The 14,852-nt window shown below is 38.3% G+C and overlaps 1 protein-coding gene across 1 annotated transcript in view; it reads left to right on the forward strand.

The window, feature by feature from the left end:
• The first annotated feature begins 1,555 nt into the window (after positions 1-1,555).
• STAT4 (signal transducer and activator of transcription 4) overlaps positions 1,556-14,852 on the forward strand; it is a 92,216-nt gene continuing 78,919 nt past the window's right edge. The window contains exons 1-2 of the mRNA XM_060106656.1: positions 1,556-1,683; positions 3,294-3,438. Coding sequence (XP_059962639.1) covers positions 1,556-1,683; positions 3,294-3,438 — 273 coding nt within the window. The remainder of the gene's footprint in view (positions 1,684-3,293; positions 3,439-14,852) is intronic.

A 14,852-nucleotide genomic window follows, 5' to 3' on the forward strand; every position in this document is an offset into this window, starting at 1 on the left:
GCAATGGCAATAGTAACATGGGAACAAATGTTCCAGTTTTGGGTGGAATATGGTTACACCCAGCATCTAGAAAGACAACCACGTCTGGTATCAGGAGACCTCAGGTTGATCGTTAGGAGCTGTGCATCTTGGGCAAGATTCGTTTCGCCTATGTGTCCCTCAGATTTTTTACATTTTAAAGCTGGGGTAATACTATCCACCTGTGCTATTCATAGCATCAGGAGTGCCACTCATTCTTCCCTTAATGAGCACTTATTGAGAACTTAACAACACACCTAGGATTTTATGTGTAAATACAGAGTGATAGGAAAGTGAAACATTTCTTTTTCCAGTTGCTTTCTTTAAGCAAAACATTGGCAATAATCTTTTTCTAATACATTTAGATCAGGAAAAAGGTGCCCCCAAATGGTTCCATTTGAAACCTGAGGAATATGTATATGAAATACATGAAATTTATTATCATGATGTTCTGTAGGCAAAAGTAAATCTTAACTTACCTACAAAATAGGTTGAAATACTATCGTCATTGATCACATAAAAGTTTTTTCGGTTTGATGTAGAATTACTGACAAAACAATAAAAAATTTGACTTTGAAAAAAGTAAAATACTGTAATTTCAAGGAGAGATGTCATATTAATTTCCCTGAGTTAAGAAATAGGTCTAAAGCTTCTAAACTGCACAGAGTAGGGTTATGTTGGGGAAACACGTACTTTTGTTTTATGACAGGCTGCTAACTATGTATCAAGTGTGGTTTCTTCTTAAGTAGCTTGAGGGTTTAACTACTGTCCGATGCACATCAGAGACTAATTAAAAGTAGATTTTAAAAGCTTTGCCCAGCCATAGAGGATCATTACAGAGAGAAAGAAAAATATTTATTTGTCCAGAGGTATTTTGAACTGAAAAATTTAGAGCCCACGAAAGTGTATACATGAAACTCTTCATAAAGATCTGTCTGAATTAGACTAGAAGTCTTGGAACATAAGGCTGACTCTAGAAGCCAGACAAATTTGAAATAAAGAAAAGAGGATTAGGCAGTTTTATATAAAAGAAGCTTTTATTGGGTGTTCCTCACACGTAAAGCCTTAAGAGGGTCTTAGGAGGTATAGTTGAGTATGTTGTTTGCCTTCAAGTTGCTCAAAGCCTAATAGTGTAGAGGCAGCAAGGGATAGGGAAGGAGCTTGTTGAGATACAAATCTGTGTACACAGGTGTAGGGTAGGGTGAGGGGTGCTGAGCAGGAGTGAAAGCTTTCTAGAGAAGGCAGAACCAGAGTTTCTGTTAGAACAAAGAAGGACGTGGCTTGGGGGCCGAGAAAGAATCCTGTTTCCTTCACTAGTGATGACGTAGGAAGAAGCTCAGAATTACATTATCTTCGGATTGAAAACGTTTTAGCATTTCTGTTTTCTTCAATTGGGTGACTATAAGAGAAATTTTTTTCTCCAGTTACTTGATGGACAACATTGTCTTTGTTTGAAATCCAAGAAAAAAAGAAAACATGTTCCATAGTTACTAATTAACATCATTTTTAAACTCTAATTTTCCCTCTTCTTTGTAGTATGACTCAGTGGAATCAAGTCCAACAGTTAGAAATAAAATTTTTGGAGCAAGTTGATCAATTCTATGATGACAACTTCCCTATGGAAATTCGGCATCTGTTGGCCCAGTGGATTGAAAATCAAGACTGGTAGGATCAAACATTATTGTATTTTCCCTAGAGGTTGATGCACAAATGCTTTATGCTCTATCCACATGGATTTATTCTATGGTCCACTTTTAACTCAGTTGATGTATTCTTATCAGGTAAAGAACTTTCCTTGAGGATTTGGAAAGCTTCCTTAACGGAGGAGAATCATTGTCCTTTCTGGTTTCATCCACTGTAGATGAAAACTTAATGGTTCTAGTGTTTTGTTTTTTATAAGCTAAACTCCAACGATTTCTAAGTATTAAAAAGACAAGAAGTAAGTCTATTGTTTATATCAATTCTCTATCACAGACTCAATATAAATATTTTTCTTAACATGTTTTACAAACATTTTTTAAAGCTCTATTCACCTTGTACAATTAAAAACATTTTTTGCTTTAAATAGTTGTCTTAAAATTTTTCTTGTGATAAAATATACATAACATAAAAATTACCATTTTAACCATTTGTTAGGTATACAGTTTAGTGGCATTAAGTATATTCACACTGTTGTGCATCCATCTCCAGAACTTTTTCATCTTCCCAAACTGAAACTGTGTACTTGTTAAATAATAACTCTTCATTCTCTCCACCCCGGCCCCTGGCAACCATTATTCTGTTTTCTGTCTCTGAATTCGACTAGTCCAGGTACTTCATATAAGTGTAATCACACAATATTTGTTACTTTGTGACTGACATTTTACTTAGCATATTCTTTCAAGGTTCATTCATATGAGTAGCTTGTATCAGAATTTCCTTCCTTTTTAAGACTGAATAATATTCTATTCTATCTAGAATAGAATAATATTCTATTCTATTCTATATTATATTCTAATAATATTCTATTGTATGTATCTACTACATTTTATTTATTCATCCATCCTTCAGTGAACATCTGAGTTGTTTCCACCTTTCAGCTATTGTAAATAAAGCTGATATAAATGTTGATGTCAAGTATCTACTCAAGTCCCTGCTTTCAATTCTTTTAAGTATCTACCCAGAAGTGAAATTGTATATAATTTTTTGTTTTTTTGTTTTTTTGTTTTTTTTTTCTTTTTGCTGTATGCGGGCCTCTCACTGCTGTGGCCTCTCCCGTTGCGGAGCACAGGCTCCGGATGCGCAGGCCCAGCGGCCATGGCTCACGGGCCCAGCCGCTCCGCGGCATATGGGATCCTCCCAGATCGGGGCACGAACCCGTATCCCCTGCATCGGCAGGCGGACTCTCAACCACTGCGCCACCAGGGAGGCCCCCTAATTTTTTGTTTTTAATTTGAGGAATCTCCATACTGTCTTCTACAGTGGCTGTACCATTTTCCATTGCCACCAGCAATATATAAGGGTTCCAGTTTTACATTCTCACCAAAACTTATTTTGTGTTTTCAATAATAGCTATCCTAATAGGCGTGAAGTGGTATCTCATGGTTTGATTTGCATTTCCCTAATGATTAGTGATGTTGAATATACTTCCATGTGTACAATTTAATTTTTAAAAACCAGTAAATGCTTATCACTGTGGGATATATTTATCACTTTAAAATGATTATGGTTTTAAAAAAAAAGTAGACATTTTACTAAGTTGTTTCCTGCTGTGTAATAACACTTTTGTTTTTTAGGGAGGCAGCATCTAACAATGAAACCATGGCAACAATTCTTCTTCAAAACTTGTTAATACAACTGGATGAACAGTTAGGTCGCGTTTCCAAAGAGAAAAATCTGCTTTTAATACACAACCTAAAAAGAATTAGGAAAGTCCTTCAGGTGAGAATGCATTCTACTTTTTTTAAATATTTGGATTTACAAGTCCTAAATTTAGCAAAAAAAAAAGTAGCCTTATCTTAGTTCCAAACCAGATTTAAGAGGGAAAAAGCTGAATTCTCTTACTATTTTAAATTTTGTGCTCAATTTTATTTCATTATCCAATGTTTGTTTTGCACCAACTTTTGAATCTAAAATACACTACAAGTGGGAGGGTACGTGATTTACATGTGACTGTTTACTAGTTATGATCAAATTGAGAATGTGGAACAGGGATTTGAAAGATGCTAGGTTCATGGCTATCTCTCCCTCCTCCCTTGCCTTTGTCTCTTATGTAACAATTTAGAGTTGGTATTGTTCTCATTCATAGGTGGAGGCATTATGGTTGTATGTATCCTTCCAGATTTGGCTCAAACTTCACCTCCTTCAAAAGCATTCTGTGGTGCCCTGTAGCTTCCTATTCCAAAAGTTCACCCAGGCAAAGCCCATCTCTCTGTGTTCCCATAACACCTCCAACACATCTGTACCATAGCATTTAGTATATTCTACATTAGTGTTATTTCTATGTTTTTCTTCTCCCTCAAATTGTGGGTTACTTGAGGCAAGGACATTATATTCAGCTTTGAATTCCCAGCGCCCACCACACAGCTGGACATATAGTGGGTGTGTAATATTCACTGATTAATGGGATGAATGAATGAAGTAAGTGAAACAGAGATCTAAAGAATTAAGGGCAGACTAATAATGACCTAAACACAGAGATGCTTATGAAACAAACTCTGAACATGGACAGCTCTAATATTTACTGGGTGCCTATACAATGTATTAGAGAACATGAAATATACATATGTCGTTTCTCATTGAGGCATCTTTAGAATCTCAAACTTACAATTAATGCATTTTTACAAAAAGTTTCCTAGACTATAATAGAAATGTGCTTGATATTACTAACACTTGTGAGAGGGACATAGGTATTAATTTTTTATTGTTGTTTGGATTGTTGTTTTTAATTGTTGTTATTGTTTTATTGTTGTTTGGATTGGATTTTTTTCATTGTTGTTTTACTGCTACCTTTGCCCTTGTAATCCCCTACAAATTTGCAAGACACTTGGCTGGGGGTAGGAGATGAACTTGTTGCCAACAAAACAGGATTTTTCACAGTGTAAAGCAAACTGTCTATTCCGGAGGTAAGACATTTAACCTCGGCTTCGTTAGTTAGTGCTCTAATCAATAAACCTAAAACAGGGGTTTGGCATACCGCTACCCACAAGTCAAATGTGGTCGCTGCCTGTTCTTGTATGGTCCACGATTAAGAATGGCTTTTACATTAAGTGGTTGAAAAAGAATAAAAGTAAAATAAATAAGTGGCATGAAAATTATAGGAAATTCAAATTTCTGCATTTTAGTGGAATGCAGCTTGCTTAGTCACTTACGTATCGACTCTGGCTGCTTTTGCACTGCAGTGGCACCATTGAGTAGTTGTGACAGAGACTGTATAGCTCCAAAGCCTAAAATAAAAATGTGTATTGTGTGTGTGTGTGCGCACACGCGTGTGTGTCTGTATTAAGCATATTTACCTGGCCATTTATAGGAAAGGTTGCTGACCCTTGGTCTTTGCTAGAGGGACATGGGTGGGTAAAATAGGTGATGCATGGTCTTTGGAAATTCTGATTCTCAAAATGTGGCCTTGGGCAAGTCACTTAATTTTTCTAAATTCCTATATCTTTTCATGTAAATGAGGATGATTATTATCTACCTTTTGGGATTGTAAGAAAGACTGAAGCTTTTATTCTGGCAAAAAAATATAGGCTTTCAAAAAACGGACCTTTTTGTTGATAGGGAAAGTAGCAGTATCTTCTCAGTGTAAATCAAGGGTAAGTGTCCAGCCCATCATTTTTCTGAGTAGGAATAAAACTGTGAGGGAGCCCAAGAACCGGCGGTAATTCCCAGTCACATTTCAGCTCAAGCACAGACGTCTCTGCTTATGTCATGGGCCTTCCAGCATCTTGTCTCTGTCGACCTTTTCCAATAAACTGCCCCAAGCTCCTCAACATTCCTGCCCCAGAAAAATAGATCTACTCCTTGTTCCTGAGCACAGCCAGCTCACTCCTGAATGACTCTGGGCCTTTGTCCATGACAGTCTCATGGCCAGGAATGCTCTGCCATCTCTCTTCCTCCAGTCCAGCTCCCATTCATCCCTAGAGGAGCTGTGGAGGTCCCAGAGCAGCAAGGAAGCCTTCACCGGTGCTTTACCCCTTACTCTCATTCCTCACGGAGCATGGGCTGCAAGATAAGCAGTATCTCATCTGTGCTGGATGTGTCTAAGCAGGTCACAAGCTCTTTGAAGTTAAAAGTGTAAGTTCCTTTTGTGACCTTCCTCTTCCCGCCAATACCCAGCATAGTTCTACTACGAACTAGAGACTCCCAAAACAGTTTGATTGGTTAGGATATTTTGTCTTTATTTTTATTTATTTATTTTTTGGCCTTGCTGTGAGGCTTGTGGCATCTTAGTTCCCTGACCAGGAATTGAACCCGTGCCCCCTGCAGTGGAAGCTCACAGTCCTAACCACTGGACCGCCAGGGAATTCCCTGGTTAGTATATTTTGAATGGACAAAAACATTTGCTCTTTCCTTTGATTTATAAACTATACTTATTGGGTATTTATATTAATTCAGAACATTGTCAATTATGTTAAGACAAGTCTTTTTGATAAAACAAGATCCCCTTCCCCTCAAAAGAAAAAAAAAAAAAACACCTCCTGCTGACAGAATAGTGACACTGTCCTTACCTGGTTTGAACATTTTCATCCTCTGGCATTTTAAATACAATCCATCATAACTATATAGCATAAAAGAGCAAACAGTATGGTATCAGGGGAACTAAGCAGGTATAAGGTAAATTTATTTTAGCTCTTGACAGAGCAACTGGGATCTCCAGTTTCAATATTTTAATTTACTATTTATATCCCACCTACTTCTGATAAGAATTTGGAATGGCTTGTTGTAAAAGACAAACAAAACCATTGAAGCAAGAGTCAAGGCAATCTCCGAGGTGGAAGCAGTGAACACTAATGTCCAGGTCGCCTTAGTCCCTCTAAGGGGAGGTAGCCTCAGGTGAAGGCCAGGAGCAAGGACTACGCTGGGTTGAATCCTGGCTCTGTGACTTCCTTGCTGTGTGGCTCAGGGCAAGATGTTTACACTCTCTCGCCTCAGTTTCCTCAGCGGTGTGACTGGAATCTCAGTGGTACCTACTCCACAGGGATGTTAGGAGCATTAAAAAAAATTGTAAAGCATGTGGTAAGGGCTGTATTAGGACTTGCTAAAAATAAATATCTGTCCCAGATATTTCAAGAATGCTTCGCCCTGTTCTTAGGACTTTTTTTAAAAAAACAATAGACTTCATTTTTTTAGAGCAGCTTTAGGTTTACAGAAAAATTGAGCAGAAAGTACAGAAAGCTCCCATATTCTCCCTCTCCACCTGCCTCTCCCCAGTTTCCTGTATTATTATCTGGCATTGGTTTTGTACATTTGTTTCAGCTGATGAACCTATTGTGGTACATTATTATTAACTTAAAGTCCAAGATTGCATTAGGGTTTACTCTTTGTGTTGTACAAGTCTACAGGTTTTGACAATGCATGATGTCATGTATCCACCATTTCAGTTTCACTGCCCTAAAAATTTCCTCTGCTCCACCAATTCATTTGTCCGTCCCTCCCCCACTCCCTAACTCCTGGCAACCACTAATCTTTTTACTCTATAGTTTTACCTTTTCCAGAATATCCTATAGTTGAAATCATACAGTGTGTAAACTTTTCAGATTGGCTTTCCTCACTTAGTAATATGCTTTTAAGTTTCCTCCGTGTCTTTTTGTAGCATGATAGCTCTTTTTATCGCTGAATGATATTCCTTTTTATGGCAATAGTACAGTTTGTTTATCCATGTTGGGGATTTATAAACAAAGCTGATATTAACATTTATGTGTAGGTTTTTGTGTGCGTATGAGTTTTCAATACATTTGGGTAAATACCTTGGAGCTTGATTGCTGGATCTTTGTTCTTGGGCTTTCTAGTGAAAATCTCTTTTCCTTATTCGTCTTCCTGTCTGTGTCTTAGTCTGTTCTGGATGCTATAACAAAAGTACAATTGATTGGGTGGATTTTAAATAAAAGACATTTATTTTTCACAGTTCTGGATAGGAAGCCCAAGATCAAGGTGCTGGCACATGCAGTGTCTGATTCAGCTTTCTGATTCATAGACAGCTGGCTTTTCCCTGTAACCTCATAGGGAAGCTCTCTAGGTTCTCTTTTAAAAGGACACTAATCCATTCAAGAGGGCTCTGCCCTTATGACCTAATCACTTATCAGAGGCTCCACCTCCTAATACCATCACATCAGGGGTTAGGATTTCAACATATGAATTGGGGAGACACAAATATTCAGCCTCTAACAACCCTTCTCTCTCTTTCTCCCTCAGAATGACTAAAAAAATTAAAATGGTGCATATTCATAACTTTAAAAATTGAAGCAATACAAAAATATGCAAAGAAAATATGAAATAATCCAAAATCTACTCACCAGATATAACCATATTAATATTTCATGAACATCATCCTAATATACATATATAAATATATGTGTATATATATACATACATACATATGTATATGCAGATAGTAGGGCAGGCTGCTATTGACATTTTTTTTTTTTTTTTTTTTTTTTTTTTTTTTTTTTTTTTGCGGTATGCGGGCCTCTCACTGCCGCGGCCTCCCCCGTTGCGGAGCACAGGCTCCGGACGCGCAGGCCCAGCGGCCATGGCTCACGGGCCCAGCCGCTCCGCGGCACATGGGATCCTCCCAGACCGGGGCACGAACCCGTATCCCCTGCATCGGCAGGCGGACTCTCAACCACTTGCGCCACCAGGGAGGCCCTGCTATTGACATTTTATACTCAGTTGCTATCAGTATCTTTGTAGCGTCCTGTGCCCCCACCCCCTCTTCACTCTGCTCTCTCCCCACCTGCAGTAACCACCAATCTAAATTTTAAATTATAGAACCAAAAAAATTTTTAAACTATAAAACAGAACTGTGAGTAGGAGCTGACCTGGTGGCTGTCATATATTATTAGATTCTAGAAATACAGGCCCCAAGCATGATAAATAAAAAGAAACTGCAGGACACCAGAGAGGAAGAAAAGGTCCTAAAAGTAGCAAGGGAGACCAAATCTATTACATACGTAAAAATGAGAGAGGGGCTTCCCTGGTGGTGCAGTGGTTGAGAGTCCGCCTGCTGATGCAGGGGACATGGGTTCGTGCCCCGATCCGGGAAGATCCCACATGCCGCGGAGCGGCTAGGCCCGTGAGCCATGGCCACTGAGCCTGCGCGTCCGGAGCCTGTGCTCCGCAACGGGAGAGGCCACAACAGTGAGAGGCCCGTGTACCGCAAAAAATATAATAATAATAAAATGAGAGAGAAGCTGAAAGCCAAATTTAAAACAGTATTAAGTGAGAGATGAGTGGAATAAACTCTTCACAGAGCTGGAGTACAATATCCATCAACTTAGACTTCTATACCCAGCTCAATTATTATACAAAATTAAAAGTTCACTACAAAGATACGCTCATAGAAGGAACTACGAAAGGGAATCAGACACAGATGTTAAGCGCACATGCTAAAATTTCAAAAGTACCACTACAAAAAGTGAAAATAGAGTGCATGAAAGATTGAAAGTGCCCAATAAGATATCAGAAAAAAATATCCATTATGTGGACAAAACTTAGCAATTCTAAGACAAACTGTAGTTTTTTCAAGGATGTATCTAAAACATGAAATAACAAAGTGATGAGATCAAAGAGGTGAGCTGGGCTGTCTTGTATAGAAGCTTGTGGGCCTTGGTCAGGAATCTGAGTCTTATACTGAGTGTGATGGGAAACCATTGAGAGGTTTGAGCAGAGGTGTGACATGAACTGATTTCTGTTTTTTAAGCTTACTCTGACAAATGAATTGTAGTTAGTCAAGGAACAATCAGGGAGATCTGTTAGAAAATTCCATTGATTTTTTTAAAGCAACATACTGAAGTCAATCTTTTTCTATCACTGTGGGTTTATCAACTCTCCTAAACTTCTAGAAGTTTTTGCTTTGTATATTTGTTACTATGTTGTGAGGGGTATAAGTACAAGATAATATTGGTGAATGCAACTTTTAAAAAATCAATGTAAAATATCCTCTTTGACCCAATTATTGAGTTTGCATTTTGAAATTTTATTGTGTGGCTTTCTTCTTGTTACCATTTGCTAATAGGCACATGAATCCATCTCTTCATTTTCATACCCTGTCTGTTACTTTATACTGAGTCTTTTATAAATATCACGTAACCAATCTTATTATCTAGTCAACAAATATTTAATAAGTTCTTATGTTATCAGTCACATCTTAAGCACTAGGAATACAATTGGAGGAAGTCATGAAGCTTACAGTCTAAAAAATCCACACCTCCTGCATTTTTGTTTTTAACTTATGGGAACTTCTATGGCTGTCCCTCACAAATTAGTGTTAGGGAAGTAAGGGGAAACAGGCAACAGCAAACTTGTCTGAAAGTAGAAAAAAACTCCATCTATTAGAAGGCTGACTTCAGGGTTTTGGTGTTAAGTCTGTGGTTAGTAATCCCACCACCTACAGAGCATTTTTCACCCACCAGGGTAATGAGTCTATTAGTGAGAGTTTTAGACTCTGTGTGTGAGGGGAAGTGGGCAAGGGCAACCCACACCTAGCATGTTCTATTCTCTGTACCCCCATGGCCTCTTTCTCAGAGGTGTTTGGATTTGCCTGAACAAAAATACATGTTGGAGTTGAAAGCTCCTTAGAAGTTGGGCAAACAGTGGTTCCTTCCTGTCCTGTCTGTAAAAAACCTATTGTTGGTTCTGAGTATCAGGTGATATGAGATTTTTAACATGACAAAGTGAAGAATAGGAGACACTATTTTATGATATGGGGGAGAAAAAAGTTGCTTTAACTGCTGAGCAGCTCTGCATCTGCCAGATTGTATCCTCTAATTCATGCTGCTTTCTCAGTTCACTCCTCTTCCTTCCTCTCTGTACACCACATGCAAGAGAGGCCACCTCAACCTCCAACCTGCACAGCGCCTGGTGTGGCCACTCGGTGTTAACTCTGAAAGAGCTGAATGGAGGGTTCAATCTTTCAGGTCATTTTCTACACATGGGCGGCAGCCAGTGTGTCATTTTCAGGCCACAATTATTTCCCCAAGTCCTCAGCACACACCCCCAAAATCTGTTTTCCTCTGAGAAAATTACCTGATGCCAATATCACAATGCTCATATTTCAAAGTCTAAGAGACCTGCATGTCGTGCCATCTAAGATGAACTCTGAGTTAGCTGTCAAGATTTTGTTTGCTGTATAATCTGGGACAGCCAACAGAAGGTAGATGGCGTGCATCACAATCCTTGTCCTGTGCACATCGCACTAAACTAGAAATCCAGCGTGATCAACTCAAGATCCCACCCACCTGAAACTTTATTCATGGATCATTTTGTGCAAATTCCCCCAAGCCTTCATCTTATCCAAACCTAGATTGCTCTCCCTCCTTATTAAGTTTTTTCTCACAGTTTATTACTTGTCTATAACGATTTGTCCTTTCCCTCTTTGTGAAATAATTACTTTGTCTGTAGTGCACATGTTTTTAAATTCCAAATGATAGTTTGGATTTCTTAAAGTAGGGCTCATATAATTTGCTTAGTAGGTATACCAAGTACCTACTTCATAGACATTTGTTGATCGAATATTGGTTTCATCATATGGATTTTAACAGCAGGCTTGTATTGATTGCAGAAAATTCAAGGGGAAAAGGACATAGATAAAACTCTGATGTTCAAAGAGTATGCGATCTAGAATGGAGACCAAAGTACAGATAAATATTTATGATGCAGTGTGGTAGGCACCAGGGTCAAGGGACCTGCAGTCATAATTGGCAAAGTTGGGAACATTTGAGCTGTTTCTAGTAAGATGATTCAGAATTCTCTGAAGAGAAAAAGGGAGGAAAGGGAATCATGTACAGAGGGAAAAGCAGGAGCAAGACAGGGGAATCCTTATCGTGCAAACAAGTTTCGCACTTCAAGCATTAAAGAGAGGTTGTATGAGGACCTTGAATGCCATGCTAAGCAATTTGGACTTTGGCAATGGGGAGCCATCAAAGGTTTTTATTTATTTATTATTTTCTCTTTTTTTTGCGGTACGCGGGCCTCTCACTGTTGTGGCCTCTCCCGTTGCGGAGCACAGGCTCCGGACGCGCAGGCCCAGGAGCCATGGCTCACGGGCCTAGCCGCTCCGCAGCATGTGGGATCCTCCCGGACTGGGGCATGAACCCATGTCCCCTGCACTGGCAGGCAGACTCTCAACCACTGCGCCACCAGGGAAGCCTGACATATATATATTCTTATTCATATTGTTTTCCATTTTGGTTTATCACAGGATATTGAATATAGTTCCCTCTATGTAGTAGGACCTTGTTGTTTATCCATACTGTATATGCTACTTTGCATCTGCTAATCCCAAACTCCCAATCCTTCCATCTTCCACCTCCCTCCCACTTGGCAACAAGTCTGTTCTCTATGTCTATGAGTCTATTTCTGTTTCGTAGATATGTTCATTTGTGTCATATTTTAGATTCCACATATAAGTAATATCATATGGTATTTGTCTTTCTCTTTCTGACTTACTTCACTTAGTATGATAATCTCTAGGTCCATCCATGTTGCTGCAAATGGCATTATTTCATTCTTTTTATGGCTGAGTAATATTCCATTGCATGTGTGTGTGTGTGTGTGTGTGTGTGTGTGCATATATATATATATATATATATATATATATATATATACACTACATCTTCTTTATCCATTCATCTGTCAATGGAGTTTTAGGTTGTTTCCATGTCTTGGCTATTGTAAATAGTTCTGCTATGAACATAGGAGTGCATATATCTTTTCAAATTATAGTTTTGTCTGGATATATGCCCAGTAGTGGGATTGCTGGATCATGTGGTAACTCTATTTTTAGTTTTTTAAGGAACCTCCATACTGTTCTCCATAGTGGCTATATCAATTTACATTCCCACCAACAGTGTAAAAGGGTTGCCTTTCCTCCACACCCTCTCCAACATTTATTATTTGTAGACTTTTTAATGATGGCCATTCTGACCAGTGTGAGGTGGTACTCATTGTAGTTTTGATTTGCATTTCTCTAATAATTAATGATGATGAGCATCTTTACATGTGCCTGTTGGCCATCTGTGTGTGGTATCTTTTTCTCTGTTAGGCTTTCTATATGATTATTGCTAGTCCATAGAAATACTACTGATGTTTGAATACAAATTTTCCTGAACCCTCTTACTGATTCGAACTTTGTGTGGACTCTCTTTTTTACTTTCTCTAGTCAATCATATCATCTGCAAATAAGGAGAGATTTGGTTGTTCCTTTTTGAGATTTATGCTTATTTCTTTCTCTTATCAGTTAGGAATTTCATTACAATATTGAAGTGAAGTAGTCATAGCAGGTGAAATGTTTTATTTAGATAATGCTTGCTATAGGTTTATGGTGTTAAGGAAACTTTCTTATAATCCTGATTTACAGATATTTTTAGAAATCTTGATGAATATTATTGTTATTATTTTTTTGGCCACACCATGCAGCCTGTGGGATCTTAGTTCCCCCACCAGGGATCTAACCCATGCCCCCTGTGGTGGAAGCATGGAGTCTTAACCACTGGACTGCTAGGGAAATCCCACCAATATTACATTTTATCAAATGATTTTTCTGCATTTCTTAAGATAATTATGTACTTATCTCCTATAAACCATACTTAAGGTGTATAACATAGATTTTCTTATGTTGAACCATTGTTACATTCCTGAGATAAACTCGTTTTTATATACTGCTGAATGATTTGCTAATATTTTATATAGGATTTTGCATCTATTGCAAATATATCCTTTTCTTTTATAGTTCTTATCTGGTTTTAATATCAGTGTTATATTAACCTTATAAAATGAGTTGGAAATGTTACCTCTTCTTTTATTCTCCAAAGTAGAGATTACTTGATAGGATACAAAGCCACAATCTAAGGTTTTTTTCTTTAATATATTTTATATATTTTTTAAAAATTGTGTACAATATGATGATTTGATATACATGTACATAGTGAAAGGATTACTGCAGTCAAGCTAATTAATATTATCTCACTTAGTTATCACTCTTGTGTGTATGATAAGAGCACCTGAAATCTACTCTCTTAGCGTACTTCCATCATTATGAACTATAGTCATCATGCTGTACATTAGATCTCTAGACTTATTCATCCTACATAACTGCAACTTTGTGCCCTTTGACCAACATCTCCCCAATCTTCCCCCACCCCCAAGCTTCTGGTAATCACCTGAAACATCCATATGTTTAGGTCTTTAATCTCTCTCGGCCATGTTTTACAGTGTTCTTCTGCAGGTCTTTCATATCTTATGAATGCACCATACTTTACCCAGTCTTCTAGAACTTGGCATCTAGTTTCCAGTTTTCACTCCATTACATCTTTACAAGCACAGTGAAATTTAAAACCTCCCATCTCACTTTAGTTTGTCATTTTTAAGTGCTATAATTATCATCTTAAAGTGCTGCATTTTATCTTACACTTGCTACTCATTCTCCCCCTCCTATATTCTCATCTACAAGCAAGAAGTCAAAGGGCAAAGGATAACCCAGAGTGTCCTACCCTTTGGTTTTTAAAACCACAGCTGAACCACTTCAATCTCTTTCCTGTTATTTAAAATCTCTAGGAAAGGGTATTGCAAGAACAGACTTTGTAACCTTCTAATACCAACATGGTCATCAGAAAATGCCTTCTTTTATCATTCTGCTGTAAATTAAACCCATTTTCCCATTGTTCACTTGTCAGTGAATGAAAAAACTTATCAGTGAATGGAAGAACATCTGGGGTTTTTTTGTTTGTTTTTTTTGTTTGTTTTGGTTTGGTTTTTTTTTGCGGTACGCGGGCCTCTCACTGTTGTGGCCTCTCCCGTTGCGGAGCACAGGCTCCAGATGCGCAGGCTCAGTGGCCATGGCTCACGGGCCCAGCCGCTCCGCAGCATGTGGGATCCTCCCAGACCGAGGCACGAACCCGTGTCCCCTGCATAGGCAGGAGGACTCTCAACCGCTGCGCCACCGAGGAAGTCCTGGTTTTTATTTTTTAAAACTAGTTCTCCGTGAATTTGAAAACAGAAACTGTATTTTGGAGGCTATTAATTTCCCATGTCTTTAACTCTTTTATCTGTACATATCGGTCTTAATCTCTAACCTTGCTAATCAATTAATAAACATGCACTTGTTGGTAATCTGCTCTATAGGAGGCCTTTTAATAAGC

The sequence above is a fragment of the Mesoplodon densirostris genome, chromosome 8 (assembly GCF_025265405.1).
Source record: "Mesoplodon densirostris isolate mMesDen1 chromosome 8, mMesDen1 primary haplotype, whole genome shotgun sequence".
Lineage (NCBI taxonomy): Eukaryota > Metazoa > Chordata > Mammalia > Artiodactyla > Ziphiidae > Mesoplodon > Mesoplodon densirostris.